Source organism: Nuphar pumila, chromosome 5 (assembly GCF_984573655.1).
Source record: "Nuphar pumila chromosome 5, dmNupPumi1.hap1.1, whole genome shotgun sequence".
NCBI lineage: Eukaryota > Viridiplantae > Streptophyta > Magnoliopsida > Nymphaeales > Nymphaeaceae > Nuphar > Nuphar pumila.
The window spans coordinates 137051790-137067979 of record NC_143253.1 but is presented as its reverse complement, the minus strand read 5'-3'; the positions used below and the strand labels follow the sequence as shown (position 1 = coordinate 137067979).

General features: G+C 37.9%; 1 protein-coding gene across 4 annotated transcripts; it reads left to right on the top strand.

Moving 5' to 3' along the window:
• Positions 1 to 1103: 1103 nt before the first annotated feature.
• Positions 1104 to 10172, top strand: LOC149838949 (peptidyl-prolyl cis-trans isomerase CYP28, chloroplastic-like). 4 transcript variants are annotated; one of them, XM_090007867.1, is made up of 2 exons: positions 1104 to 1981; positions 9866 to 10172. In XM_090007867.1, exons 1-2 carry the CDS (start codon positions 1237 to 1239, stop codon positions 10072 to 10074), a joined length of 954 nt encoding a protein of 317 aa, XP_089863993.1. In that variant the 5' UTR covers positions 1104 to 1236; the 3' UTR covers positions 10075 to 10172. The 4 variants fall into 4 exon arrangements, with proteins under 4 accessions (XP_089863993.1, XP_089863995.1, XP_089863994.1 ...); XM_090007869.1 differs by lacking the exon at positions 9866 to 10172 and adding an exon at positions 5194 to 5353 and having other exon boundaries at positions 1142 to 1981; XM_090007868.1 differs by lacking the exon at positions 9866 to 10172 and adding an exon at positions 5194 to 5353 and having other exon boundaries at positions 1148 to 2023.
• The last annotated feature ends 6018 nt before the right edge of the window (positions 10173 to 16190 follow it).

Here is a 16190-nt window from a genome sequence, read left to right as displayed (position 1 = left end):
TCTTTTCTTTTTGTCTTTCTCTGGTTTACATTTCTTGGATCGTCCCAAGCTGAAGCTTTTGCATTGCTATGACGCACAAAATTGCGTGTTCATGTACATGACTTTTGCCGGCAATTGCATATCATTTCTGACTAAATTAGAGGGCTATACGAATAGGAAAACTTCTATGCTCTCCCTTCATGTGATCATGCCAATTTTCACTGAATTAAAGCCGTTGCTCTTCAAGTGTTTGATTTTGTGAATTCTCATTTGAAGATTGGGATACTGTACCAGATGAAAATTTTGTTTTTTGAGGCTACCTCAATACCTGAAATTGACTTTCCAAAAAATTCTCGAATTATTGGTTTTGAACCCTCTCCTAAATATACTGTAAATTGAAGTATACACTTCGGAAAACAACCACGAGTTTATGTATACCATATTACCATCAACAGGAAGGGGTGGACAAAAAGATGAGGTTTTCCTCGCATTTGTTTCATAAGCTTAACTCTAACACAATCTCAGGCTTCTCGAGCTTGATCTTTGGCTCATTAATAGCTCAATAAACTTGTTTAGAAATTACTAAAAGAATTTTAATGCATGCAGGTTAGGGGTGTCAATAAATAGGGTCAGGGTTTGGTGATAAGAATGGAGGTTCGATTAGAATTCGGGTTGGACCCAATATGGAGAGGGATATAATTTGTGAAATTGCAATACCACACCCGTGCCTGATTTGAGTTCAGATTAAGACCCGTGATTTTTCAATGAAAAAAAAGACAATCTTTTATTTTACCGAGTATGAACCGGTTCTGGTTCATGTAGTCTTTATAGAACCCAGGTATGGTTTTTCGTATGGCAGACCCAATTGAACCCAGGTCTGAACCCAGTACCAGCACCCCAAAGTCAGATCCAGGTTCGGACCCACCTGAGTCTGAACCAGCTCTGACACGTTGACACCGCTGGTGACCCGATCAGACCCTCTACTGGTCATGACCGGATCCTACCCGACTATTGACACCCCTTACCGATAAGTTCGTCCAACTAGTATGTCCTGGTTTGTGACTTTGTGCTCACTGGATCGGGCCTCACAGCATTACTCCAAGACTCCAAAGTCCAGCATTCCTGAAGTTTTGATAGATAATATCCAACTACTCGAAAGGGCCACATGCCACAAGAGGGTGGTTTCTTCCTCTCTGCGCCACGCCACCATGCTCTCTCATCATCATCACCACAAGAAGAAGAAGAATAAGAGGAACCATGCCATCCATGGCTGCTGCCTTGTCCTCCGCTTCCCCACCTTCACCTCCCCAACTCCACCTACCACCACCACCACCACCACCCACAAGACTCCACCTCCCCAACCTCCCACGTCGCCCCTTCCTCTTCCTCACCGCCTCCTCCTCCCTCTCCTTCCACCCCACCTTCCTCTCTCGTGCAGAAGAATTCCAACCACCACCACCCACCTTCCCTTCTTCCCCCGCCTTAAGCACCACCGTCACCGACCGTGTCTTCATGGACTTCACCGTCTGTCCCACCTATTTCAAGCCGGAGAGAACGGTGGGCAACGAGCTCTCCCCCTGCACCGACGGAGAGCACCTCGGCAGGGTCGTTCTCGGCCTCTACGGAAAGTTGGTGCCGCTCACAGTAGAGAATTTCAAGGCCATGTGCACGTCTTCTTCTCCTTCTTCTTACAAGGGGACTCTCGTGCACAAGGTCTTCCCCGGGCAGTACCTCATGGCCGGGAAGCAGGGTCGGACGGATAAAGGAGAGGTGCAGCCCCCTCTGGATCTCCAGAGGAACACGGAAACCGTCGATCCTCTTGCCTTCCGGCTCCAGCACGTCCTCCCGGGGACGTTGTCGCTCTGCTTATCGGAGAACGATGATGACGATGACCGGAAGCTCGATCCTGGGTACCGGAATGTCGAATTCCTCATTACCACTGGCCCTGGCCCGTGTCCTGATCTTGACAATCGGAATATCGTCTTTGGAACTGTGCTCGAAGGTGAATTGACTCTTTTCGGTTCCATTGTGATTTTGTTTGGTGGTAGGTTCTCACTGAGTAGCGGTATTACTGATGAATTAGGTTCTTCCTTGTTCATGTGTACTTGGTCTTTTCATTTTTTTAATTACTGTTGGGCGGTTGTTCCATTGAAGCTCTTTTATAGTTGGTTTTGGCGAGTATACATGTGTGGTTGATTTCGTGTGAAGCAGTAGTTGTTTTGCTTCATCTTTTATATGTAGATAGATTTGATAATTACATAACAGGGGTGACGTAAATGTATATTATTTCTTGAGGTCTTCGACAATTCTTGTAGTTCTGGTGACATTTGTTTAAGCCACTTTGTTGGAGACATGCAATTTGCTAAAATTGGGCTTCTTTAGAATTTGTTTCTTCGTGGGTGGTCTATCTTTTTATAAGGCATTCTTGAGCGTCCCCGACATATAGGTCATTATCTATTAAATCTGTTGTCGGTAACATGAGCTATGTAGTTAAAATTAACCAGCTGCCAAAGATATGATGGTCAGGGGTGGCAGTGGTGTCTAGCGAGCTCGATTTAAAGTGTAGTTAGGAATTGCTGCAAGATATCTCTTTTTGGTTCTGAAACTGCTGAAAGGAGCACTTGGGAAATCCATCATGTACCAATACTTCATCTTTGTCCAAGGAGGGTAGAGCTCTTCATTTCAACATGTGGTAGTGGTATCAATAAATTCAGTCCCTTTAGCACCACAGGTAAATTGTGGTTCATAAATTATCGTCAATGTATTGAGTGGAAACCTCTATCATAAGCTCACCTTCATGCAACAGATCCACCATCATGAAAATGCGGTCCTTGTTTGCCTCCAATTCTCCATCAACATTTAATACAAAATTACTTGTGGTTTGCCTTTTTCTAACACAAAACTGCACTTTTGTGCTTTTTTGCCCCGCTTTATCTTTCCATGACTTCTCCAATCAAAGATGTTAGCAATGGGGGTTCCTCTTAGATACACTTCCAGTTAAATTTTCAAGCAAACCCTGTTATCCTGCTGCTTAATAATGCTTCTCCCATCCGTCAATTTTCAGTATAATGATCTTCATTTCTTTGCAATAGGACTCAGAAGTTATGCTGAGAACTTAGCTTCAGCCCATGTCCCCTCCAAATTAAGCCTTGCCTAATTGTGCTTAGCTTGTGCAGTACACGGTAGCCTTCACTTCCATCTTCAATGTGTTGTTCAAGATGGTGTGGTATTATCTTTAGCACTGTACATTCTGTCTGAATGGAACTGCGATAAGCAGCACTGGAGGACTGGAGAGTATTAAATCATAGTGTAGTGTTGATGTACTATGCACATATATATATATATATATTTATATATATGTATATATACATTGTTCTTTTTTTTTTATGTAAACTCAAATACCCATCAGGCATATTTCAGTCTTTTTACATATGTAATAGGTGTGGCCCACTAGGGGCTGACTGGTAAATTGTTTTTTGTTATTTTCTATTTTTCTTTTTTATTTGATGTACTTTAGAGCTGTTGGGCCAGTCCAACTGGACGTTAGACTGGTCTCAATGGCTTGGTTTAACCAACAACTTAAATAAATTCAGCTTCTCCTATTTTGGTAAATCTGAATTTGAACTGTTATTAAGTATGGTCTTAGATAAGGGTTTTTCTAAATTAAATTTCAGTTTCTATTTAAAAGTCTGGTTTTTATGGTTTAGAAAGAAAAAGCTGATTTTCTTTTGCAATGGATAAAACTGTTGTGGACAGTTAGTTAAATCTGAAATTTTATCATTCCTAAGCGGAACTTTAATCTATAGAAATCTAATTGTTTCATAGAATCTGATTTCTATTAAAAACCGTGAAACCTGATTTGGTTGGCATGGATCGGGTTTTACATTTATTCTAAAATCCGATCTGTTTAGTTAACGATCACAGTGATTTGAAAATCTGATGGGAAAATCAATTTGAAAATATGATATTCTTGAAATCCCTACAATCTGAATTTTTATTTAACCCGATAAAAACCTTATTTCTATTGAAATTATGAAATCTGATCGGTTTTGGATATTTAATTGGATTTGAACTTAATAAAAGGTTTGGATTTTTGGCTAATGTGATAAATTTGATTTGTTTGATATGATTTGCTATCATTTATTAGCCATGAATATACATTGGTGTTATGTCTTATGCATTATGAATACGAAATTGTATTCCTTTATGTGTGATTGTTCGCCGAAATTTGCAATGCCATTTAAATTTCATTAAATTATATAGTGGTTATGTGTAAACCATTTATGGGCCTTTGGAGGCCAGGTGCGTATGTTGCTCATGAAATAACAAGTTTTAAATGCATTGCAAAACTATTTTATAGTGCTCTTGAATTAATTGCACTGTTGAGATTACAGGATAAAGGCCCAAAAGTGTTAATGCATATTGATTTGTATAATTATTCTTATGTGAAGAACCCTTAATTGATTAAGAATAGTAAAAAAGACGTAACAATGTAATAATTTTTCTTCTATGGTGGAATCCTTGGATGGTGGTCATGGCGGGCCGTGAGGATTTTAAATGTCGTGTGCATTGTTTTCCCTAAGAACCCAATGAGTGATTCGTGTTTTCAGCTACGATTGTAAGAAACTCTCGTCACTTTACCTGAGGATGGTGGTGTTAGACTCAGCTACAGTTATTGATATACCGAGAAAGTGATGTCAATGAATGTTGATTTTCTTGTCGTCCCAGCATTAGGTATTGATTCCTAATGTTTCGATTGAGGGTGTTGATTCCTAACATCGGTCGAGAAACATGTGTGAGATTCAGTTAATAAAATACAAATTGTGTCTTAAGATACCATTGATAACTGCCTTGAACCTCAGAAATTTGGCCCGTTTTGAGTATCCACAGGTTTTATATAAGTATAAATTTAAATGTGTTGCATTTAATTAGGGACATGCATTAAAAAACAATACTTGATAATTAAAATTAAAAAAACATTCATGCATGTTACATTGATTCATGCATCTCTAAAATATTTAATTTAGCATGAGATTATTGATTGTTTTTAATTAAACTGCTTATATTGCAAGTTTGTTCTGAATATGTGATGTTTGTAGAGTCCTCTTAAACTTATGTTTGATTTGATTTATGCTAATTTTCTTACTGTTAGATTTCGAGAGGGTCTCATACGATAACTTTAATTCTTACCCCGTTTTTAAAAACCCTTTTCAGGTACCAAGGCATAGTGATGGAGGAATCGACTTATTGAAGGAATCGAGGGTTATGCTTTTTGTGGATCGGATTCTGACAGTTTTGGGGAGTTATTGTTTTAAGGAACTTGTTGAACCCTAAATGATGACTTTTCTATTGAATTTAATTCACTTTAAAGTCATGATTTGGTTTATTTTATATGTGAGATGTATGTTGGGTTATGTATATTAAATATGTAATGTGCCCTGGGTCCCTGGGATACCTTTTCGCAATGTTTTAAAATTATTTATTCGTTTAAAAAAACAAATTCGCAAAATTTTCGAGGGTCAATTTGGGGTCGTTATACAAAACCTTTTTATAGTTCTTGTGTTTCTACGACTGATGGAACCAACTTAGAAATAAAAAGCATTGGAACATTCACAAACATTTAAAAAAAATTTAAGTTCTTAAAGTTAGAGTTATTTCAAAACTCAATCTAAACTTGTTTTTTATTTCACAAATTTTAGATTGTGCGTATGAGGTCTCCTCATAAAAAAATGGTGGGTGCAAGATTACCAGTCAGGAAAGTTGATTGGAGAATGTCATAGGAGGAAAGATCTCTACTATATGGATTTTTTCATATCCCTAAGAATAATTTTATAATTTTGTTAAGAAAAAAATAATTTTTTATGTCATCAAAGATTAGGCTATCCTAATATATCTAAATTATCCTTTTTTCCTTTTTTTTAAGACTCTTGTATTGAAAAAGAATTCATATGTACTGACTACATTCTTAGAAAAATTAAGAATTTTTTTTTGGCTCTAGAACTTTTATTTCTTCCAAACCATTTAAACTTGTACATTCGGATGTATGAGGACAGACTCTGGTCATATCAAAAGGAGGACTCTTTTATTATGTTATATTCATTGATGATTATACTGGATATATTTGAATTTATTTTCTTAAGCAAAAATCCGTTGTGTTCTCATGTTTCAAGGAATTTCACAAAATTGTGCAAAACCGATTTCAAACCAATATTGTTATTTTTCGATCTGTCTGAGGAGAAGAATATTTGTCTAACGATTTCATAAATTATTTAAAACAAAGTAAGATTTCACATCAAAGATCTTGTCCAAATATTCCTTAACAAAACAAATTTGTCAAAAGAAAGCATCATCATATTATTGAAACTACAAGAACTTTGTTTATTTCAAAACATGTTATAAAAAGATTTTGGATTGAAGGTGTCTTAATTGCAATATATCTCATCAACCGAATGCCTTCATCCTCTTTATAAAACATATTTTCAATTAAAAAACTTTACCAAACTTCTCCTGTTTTAAGTAAATTAAGAGTTTTTGGATGTAAGTGTTTTGTACTTTTTGAAAAAGGAGATAAAATTATTCCCTAAATCTATCGAATGTGTGTTTCTTGGTTATGCAAACAACAAAAAGGGGTATAGATACTATGATATGAAAAATGACATTGTTTATTTCAAGAAATATGAATCTTCTAGAAAATGAAAATGGTTTTGATTTGGATAAGCCTAAGGATGATCTTGAGTATTCTTTTTTATTTGATTTGTTTCCTAAGACAGCTTATGATGAAATTATACGTTGATAATAATCATCATGATGATATGCATATTGATGACTCTGGTATTCCCTTGGAGGATACCCAGATTCGTGATATTCAAATTTATTCTAGAAGAACAATTGAAAATCCTTCATGTGCACTTGATAGATATTCCTAAAACCAAAATCTTGAAGAAATTAGTGTCAGGAAATCGAATAGAACCTCTAGACCTCGTGAAAGATTTGTGTCATATGAGACATTTTCACTTAGATATAAAGTATGCCTTATGTTTATCCACTCATATCATGAACCTTCAACCTACAATGAGGCTAAAGAAATTCTCGAATGGGCTGATGCCATGAATCTAGAACTAGGAGCCCTAGAGAAAGGCAAGGCCTATGAAATCTAATCATTAACGCTAGTGGCCAAAGGTTATTTTCAAGAATATGAGATTGACGTTGAAGAGACTTTTTTCTCTCGTAGCTCATATGACTAATATAAGAATACTTATTGCTAGGAAGTAGCTTATTTACCAATTTGATGTCAAGAGTGCCTTTTTGAATGGTAACCTAAATGAGAAAGTGTACATGAATCCATCTTTCAGCCTTGAGGTTGATAGAGAAAAAAATTTGTCAGTTAAGAAAAGCTTTGTATGGGCTTAAGCAAGCCCCCAAAGCTTGGCATGATAGGTTTAACAAAGTAATGTTAAACTTGAGTTATAGATCATGTTATGCTGACACTACTCGCTTTGTCAAAGATACATGTACTGACATTGTTGTTCTTCTATTATATGTTGATGATATGATCATTAAAGGGAGTGACAAAAAATGGGGCTGATGAAATTACAAATATTCTTAAAAATGATTTTGATATGTCTAACCTTGGTTTTCTAAGATATTTTGTAGGTATCGAAGTGTCTTACTCACCTAGAGGATATAGCTTGTCTCAAATAAAGCTGAATGTAGATATTATTGCTAAATCTAAAATTTTTTATGATAAGATCAGACATTGCTCATGTTATGCATTTAGCCAGTCCGCTTGAGCATGACCAACTACGGTGCACATGAGTATTGTTTTAAGAATTGTCAGATATATCATGAACTCTATAACCAAAGGACTATTTTTATCCTCCTCTTTTTCTTTAGATTTAATTGCTTATGCTGATGCAAATTGGGGAGATAACCCTAATGAAAGAGTTTCAACTATTGGTTTTTATATGTTTTTAGGAGACTCTTATATCTTGGAGGTGTAAGAAACAACAAAAAGTCTCTTTATCATCCACCAAAGCTTAATATCGAGCTATGACAATAATAACTATGAAGATTATCTAGTTGATGAGTATTCTCAAAGTTATGAGCTTAGTCATCTCTAGTCCTTTGAAAATGTGTTGCGACAATAAAAGTGTTATCTACATTGCAAACAACCACATTTTGCACAAAAGAACCAAGCATATATAGATGAGCTGCCACTATGTTCGAGAAAAATACCAGAGATAAACTATTGAGTTGCCTTATGTGACTTCGGAATGTCAGCTGGTAAACTTTTTCACTAAGGCCTTGCCTTCACCTCGTTTTATACCTCTTCTTGAAAAACTTTCGGTGATCAAACCGTAAGTTTGAGGGAGTGTTAAATCATAGTGTAGTGTTAATATACATATATTTATACATGCATTGTTCTTTTTTATGTAAACTGAAATACTTATCAAGGGTATTTCAGTCTTTTACATATATAGTAATAGTTGTCGGCCCACTAGTGGCTGATTGGTAAATTGTTTTTTGTTATTTTTTATTTTTCTTTTTTATTTGATGTATTTTATAGCTGTTGGGCCAGTACAACTAGACGTTGACCAGCCCATGTGTGTCCTTGTGTGCCTATTTAATGGTACACTCTCCCTTGTGTATGGTATGCTTTTGCTAAGCATTTCTTAAGTGAATAAATGTGTTGTGCGTGCCTTTAGTGGCTCTTGTGTGCACAGTGCGCTTTTGTGATTGCTCACACTTGGTTGTTGTATTGTCCCTTGGTGGACTTGTGCTTGTGCACTCTTTATTGTATTCTTGTCAGCCCTTAGTGGGTTTCCTATTGTATTTCCGCTTGCTTCATTACAGAGGAACTTTTCTGTGTGCCTTGTTGTCATCCCCAGAAGTCCAGGGGTGCTATCTGACCATATGTAGGTAACTTCTCATGTTTTGGATTTCATTGCAAAACTCTCCCCCCCCCCCCTTTCTTCCTTGCAACATGGGGCCACCTGGTCCAATGATGCATAAAACATAAGCACTAGTTAATATAGTCTGTTTTGAAAGAAAATTATGACATGAGAAAATACCATGTATATACACTCCCGTGTTAGCTTTTTATTCCTTATAAGCAAGACTACCAAACAACCCAACTGGATGCTTGCAGTAGTTCTGCAATCTGAGGGTCTTCCTGACCTTGTCTTGTCTCAATATCTCCATTTTGATCTCGACTATTTCTTTTTCAAGAAAATCACCATAGATAATCCAAACAAGATCATTAGTCTCTTTGAAATATTTAATCCCTGAGTTCCTAGTGCTGACCCTTGTGCCAGGTGATCTGGTAAACAGAATCCCAAAAGATGTGGCTTTCAGCTTCCAAGACCCAGCTGTGCATTTGAACGCCAGTGACAAGTGTGTGGCTTGTATCTTACATAAATGCTAAAACTATAACTGCATATGATAGCAATCAGCTTCATAGCAGTTGGCAGGGGCCCATTGCCGTTATGATCTAGTGCTCTTAACCCCTTTTTCATTCTCATTTGCTTGATTGCTTCGTGAGATGTTTGTTGGTTCTTTATCTTTCTATGCTTTTATATGTATGCTTGGGACTTTGGAGTCAAAGTTGGCATGTGATATGAATATTGTCTTGGGAACTCAAGGACTCATTCCTGGATACTTCACTGTGTTTCATTCAAAAACTGCAGTAATGTGAGGGGGGGCTGCATGGACGTGTATTTGTACAGCTCCCTTGATGGAATCCGACTTATTATTAAGAGGATGATTTATATTAGATATCATGAATGAGGGCTCTCTTTCTCTCTCATAGTTGCATGTATATTCTATCTGAAAATAGACCTCTGTTGAGGTAAATGACCTGGTTGTGATATATTCACTTATTCTGCAGGGTTAGATGTTGTGACCAGCATATCTGCCATTCCTACATATAAGCCAGCCGAACGGATACGCCAGTTCAATGATCTTGCGAAGTTCCTTGGTGATGAGAGAGCCCAAATTGCCCGAAACATTTGGAACCGCCCATTGAAGGCAGTCTACATCAGCGACTGTGGGGAGCTTAAGGTAGCAAAACCTTCATTATCTCCCAGCCTACCCTAGCACCCTGAACTTTTCTCCTTGCTGTATTCCAAATATTAAAATCAATCCTCTAGTTATGCTTACTTCTTAACCATGTGCTGTTAAGTAAATGTCCAAAATCCTAATGAATCGCTGAGCTCATTGAGATGGGTTGGCTCACCTTTATACGTTAGTTGTGAGAATAGGGTTTAACATCTATCAAAAAGTAACAAAGAAAATGTCAAAGGGTGGATGATGTAGGAGTTTGTTTCGTCACTGTTACTCTAAATCACCTGATTTTTGTTAAGTCATTGCTAACTCGATAGCACAACTCTCAATCGGTTTTTTAGACCTCAATATCCAAAATTTCCAACCTAGCTACAACATAAGTTGGTCAACAATTTCTCGTTCGTGTCTTTCTCAAGTGTGTTTTTCTGTTGGCACCTATTGTACAAGTGTTTGATATCAATAAATCAATAGGAGCTGAGCTGTAGAAAATATTAATTTCTAAGGCTCAATTTGTAGTCATTAGAACTGAGCAAAATTCTAATCTGAATACATTTCCAGCAAGCGTTTGGAAAATCTTGAGTGGTAGCATTATGGAATAGGAACTCTCCGGTAGATTTCTCTATTTGAGATTTGGTAGGTTGACTTAATCTGGGCATTGAGTTGGACTGGACCATTTGACATGTGTGGCATGTCCAGCTCCAGGTCCAGTCGATTGAGTGTATTGCACCATTGTCTTCAAGAGAAGTTTCGTGGGTTTAGCTTCAAACCTTGAAACCAAGCTTTGATCTATCTTACTGGTGTAGGCCCATCACCGACCACATGTTGGCAGTTCTGCTCACCATTGGGTTTCACCTGCTTCGACCTTTCGGCATGGGACTCCCTTCCTGGGTTTCGAACTTGTGACATCCCCATTAATTTGATGATGTTCAAATGTTGCCCTACCAGAAGAGTGGAGCCCTTGTGGTCAGATCTTACTGGTTTAGGCCCGTCACTGACTACATGTCGGCAGTCCTCCAATTGCTAAAACCCTTGAAGTTTCTGCTCACCATTGTGTACACCCTGCTACAAACTTTCGGCATGGGATTCCCTTCCTGGATTTCAAACTTGTGACACCCTTGTGGGCAGAGTGCGATCCTCTTGAATGCTACGGTTGTATTCTACAATCACAAACAATTCTAACTCAATCGATGACAATCACCAGATTCTGTCAAAAAAAAAATTATGCCAAAAGTGAGGGCCACTAGAATATGAGTGTGAACTAGGCATTTCTGTTTTTTTTTTTTTGCAAATCCAACCCTGCAGATATATTCAACGTAGTCCATTTGCTAGGAATTGAATACTACTGAATTATGCTTTTTCTATAAAAAACATGATTTTTATTAAAATCCTGAGCCATCAATTTTCAAGCCTTAAAAAATCCTGAGCCATCATCTCTATCGGATGCTTCAAGAGCCAGATTTAAGCAAAAAACCCAGAAAATCTCGGTTCTCATATTCTAGTGGCCTGCTTCAGTGATAACTGTTTTTTGTTTTAAGAAATAAAAAAATTTATTAAAACGGTTCAAATAGAAGGTAACGAGACGCCACAAACTAGAGGAAGAATGCATAGACCCAAGAAACGGTTCAAATAGAATGCACAGACCCAGCTTACGTTGTCCTTGCTAATATTTGAAAAGAAAAACTTTTGTGGTTTTGAACCACCATCACCCACGATGGATCTATATAGTTGTTTTTAGCATAGGTTATTTATTATATTATTAAGTGATCATCATCTCCAATATTTCATAAGATCTAATTTTCAATAAGATGGTTTAAGAAAAAGCCCAAAACATCATTTTGGAGTTGAAATAATAAATAGAGAACCATCATCCAAAGGGGCTCTGAAAACCTAAGTTGTCATGTCCCTTTACCGTAAAATGAAATGCATCAACACTAAGTCTAGGATCTGATTTTAAAACATATATAGGTCCTTTCAGGATAGAAGATCCCACGATGCGCTTTATGTGCTAAAAAGAGATACAGGACAAAGTTTTCTCACATTCCAATCTCAAACACACCCTACGTGTGATTACAAATATAAACAATAAACTATAATTACATAATCTTTTTATTGTAACATGACAAGAAGCCAAATATAAATAAATCTCACACGATCAACAGCAAGACAAAGGGCATATTCATCATTACCCTCTGGACTAGACTACGCAAACAGGGAAGAAGATGTTGTTGAACTCTTTTTCCAATAACAGAGACTAGACTCCTCGCCGAATTTGTGAACATCCTCCTCATCGAAGAAAGGATTGTTGGTATGCCATTTCTTGCCTTCATAACCATCATTCTGGAAACCTTTCTTTGTGCAACTTGAATTACTAGCTGCAATAGTAGTGGGAGATTCCTTCTTACAGAAACTGTTCTCGTAACTATATGTTACATTTGGGGAACAATTCTCATCGTTCTCTCCAAACACGTTTTTCCATGTTTTACTGTCACTCTGATTCTCTTTTGCTGCATTCCTCAGACTCTCCATCTCGCTCACGTGATCTTTGAACTCTTTCTTAACCACGTCCAGCACAATGTCACCGTAGTTGTCACACCAAGATCTGTGCACCAAGAACAATCAAAATGTGTGTGTGTGTGAGAGAGAGAGAGAAAGGGAGAGAGAGAGAGTAAATTACTTGGAGAACTCGCTCTTATCAACAGGTAGCCTTGTCGAGATTGCCTCGATCTGTTCATTGCTGCGCAGATGCAAGAAAACCAATTTCGTTTAGTCATCTGTTGTGAAAGAACGTAAGAAACTGAATTTTGAATTGCATATAGAAGCTATTATTACCTGAAGTTGAGGTTGGAATTATTGGTGCACAACTCCGATGGGATGCATGATAATTCCTTTTTGTTGTTCTTCTCTAAGACCTTACCATACAACAAATAATTAAAATAAATAGTAGAATATGGAAACTACAGTAAGAAATGGCTGCAAGAAGGTTGAGCTAGTAGTAGCGCGTTAGAAATATTTAGGAATCAAGAGAGAAAGGAAGTAAGAAAGCAATAATGGATGAGAGGAGGATGCAACACACCAAAAGAAAAAAAAAAGATAAAGACTTGTAGTTTTACCTAAATTCATGCTTCTTTAAGCCTTTTCCTCGAAAATGCCCATTATTGTTGTACATTTTTAAAAAGAAAACAGGATTCTAACATGAAAGGTGCATTGCCAAAATGAGCAAAAGTTCGGTGAGGTTTCATAAAAGAAGTGTGCGGTTTCGTGCTTCCATTGCAATCTTCTAAAATTTTCAGAAGCTTTCAGCAAACCTTACTAAACACAAGGCAGCCAATCTGCCCTCTGAAGATGTCATCAGAGGAACATGGCCTTTGATCACTAGATTTTCTGGGGCATTTTAGGCATGTAGAAGACACAGGAATGTCATGCATACCTTGTCAATGAAGAAATCAGAAGCAGATCCATCTGAATGATTTTTTTTCTTGATCAATTTAGTGTCTGGGCCCTCACCAATTGGTTTAGACACGAGCACGCAAGGAGCGACACTATTAGACACAGCATCATCCGATCTCTCTCCTGGTGGAAGATAAGGGGTTGTGGAATCATCTTCCAAACTTCCCTTCCTCCACATCTTTAGTCCCCATGATTTTTTTCCTTGTCTCGATGACGAGTTCTCATCGTTGGTGGAAGTCCTCGGTGGGGAACATTCGGGCATGAGAAGCGAACTCTGAGCATCAGAAAAACGGTTCTCATTGAAATGTGGCCTTGTTTTCCCTATGTTTTTCCCAGATTTGTGGGTGGAGGAAAAACTGGTCATCTTTGACATTGCCCCTTTCAACTGCTTCATGGGTGACCTGTGTTTCACCTTGTTCTTCGAATTATCCCTGTAGATCGAGGTGTCGTCGTCCCTGAGCTCAACAACCGACCACTCGGAGTAGTCATCAGCGTTCAATTGCTGAGCTGATGAAACGACATCTCTGCAATTGATCTCCTCTCCTTGGATAGCAAGACGCATCAGGAGAGGCCTCTTTGAGGCGTGGTACTCTTCCTCAGAGATGCAATTTGCATAGAACAATTCCTAAAAGTCACGGAAAAAGATTGAACTTGATGAAAATGCAAGTATTTGGAAGGTTTTACCAATATGTTTGATCGATGCTGATTAACTCACCTGTAGAAACAGCAATTTGTCTCTGATGAACTGGGGTGCTTCTTGATTGGCCGGAGGGGCTATGAGGGTGTCTAGGAGGTTCGCCCTGAAGCTCGATACCTGGGATTCCGGCAAGATCCCCTCCTTGTTGAGGCCGATCATATTCAGCATTTTGTGGAACATGTCCTGCTGCCACTTGAGGTTCTCTGTCTGCTGCTTACCAAGCGATATCTCGTAGCTCTGGGATGCGAGGCGTTTGGTGGAGGAGCTCTTGAGAGAGAAAGGGAGGATGGTTTTGAAGATGGAGGTGATAGTGTCCTGAAACGAAGAGTAATAGGTAGGTGTGTATGTGTAAAGCATTTTTCTCTATGATGGTGGTGATGGTTTTCTTCGTCTTATTATTCTTCTTCCTGGATCAACAGAAGCAGGGTATCCTTTTCAAGTTTTCCTCTCTTTCTTCTTCTCTGGTCTTCGGCTCTTCCTTTCTTGAATGAAAATTTTTGGGGAGGAGGCTCTTCTTTTTCCTTAAACAGAAGAAAACGAGGAGCTCCCCTTGTTTCTCTGGTCGGCGTCCTGCAACGGTAACTTTGAAAAACTAGCCGTTAGCCCCAGTGCCGTTGGAGCCCCAACATTTATTTTTGTCGCTCCCCTCGCCTTTATTTTATTCGAAAGAGCTCTCTGTTGGTTGTGAAATGGCCACTTCGCTCCTCAAACCCGGTAGCACAAATATCACCGATATCACAAAAATATATCTCGATATTTTCAAGATAATTCCGGAAAAAAAAGAGATTTTGTTTTTCAAAATGTCACAAGTTTTGAAAGCGTCATGCTTTTAACACGATACCTCTGCGATAAGCAAACTTCTTAATTTTTTTACATTTTTAAGTTTATTATTTGTGGTTTTGTATATTTTTCATATTTTTATACATGCCAAATATTTTCTGATTTTTTTTCCTTTATTTATCGTGGGTTTTTCCTTCCTAAGATTTTTCCGTTAATGAAAAAATTCTAACATTGCTTCAAAATTGAACTTGAAGTCTTGAGCCTGTTGAATGCCAAAAAATGGCATGGAATAACAGACCATCACCTAGTGTAGCCAGCCCTGGAACCTGCTTGAGTAGATCCTTTGGACCAGGTGGTTCCTATAGAAATAAGAGGAGAAACAAAGAACAGAACAAGATTTAACGTGGTTCGGTCAACGATGTGCCCAAATCTTTCTTTAATTGTCATCCTTAGAAAAAGGAAGATATACCAAAAAGAGAGGCAACAAAATAGGAGCCAAAAAATAGCTAAGATCCGAATCCGATAATGATGGAAAGTACAACCATAATGGTAACCATCTCAATCTGCGAATTGACATAATGGCTGGCGAGATACAAATATCTTCAACACTCCCCCTAAAGTGGGGAATGAATATTCGTGCATCCCCATTTGTTGAGCATTCTTATACGTTGATCTTTGGTGAGTCCATCTGTCAACTGCTCGGAGCTTTCAACATATAGAGTTCAGATTTTACCATTTTTGTACTTTTTCTCATATATAGTAGCAATCAATTTCGATATGTTTTGTTCTTTCATGGAACACTGAGTTTGCGGCTATATATATATAGATGCTTGATTATCACAGTACATGGGAATAGGGGTATTGACCTCAAGACCAATCTTAGTGAACAGGATTTTCATCCATGTAAGTTCACTAGCTATAGTAGCCATATCCCTATACTCAGCTTTTGTGCTCGAACGAGATACCACACTTTGTTTCTTACTTTTCCATGAGACTAAAATTCCTCCGACAAATATGCAAAATCCCATAGTAGATTTTCTATCAATGTTGCCTGCGCAATCTACATCTGTGAAACCCTGAACCTGATTATTTCTGTTTCTTTTGAACTACAACCCTTGCCCTGGAGTCTTTTTAAGGTATTGAAGAATGTAATTCATTATTTTCCAATGACTTTCCTGAGGAGAATTCATGTGTTGGCTTGCTAAGCTTATTGCGTAAGATATGT

Coding starts and splice junctions, on each gene's coding strand:
- LOC149838949 (XM_090007866.1), top strand. CDS start 1,237: ATGCCATCCATGGCTGCTGCCTTGTCCTCCGCTTCCCCACCTTCACCT. Junction 2,024..9,865: donor CATTGTGATTTTGTTTGGTG/GTAGGTTCTCAC, acceptor CTTATTCTGCAG/GGTTAGATGTTGTGACCAGC.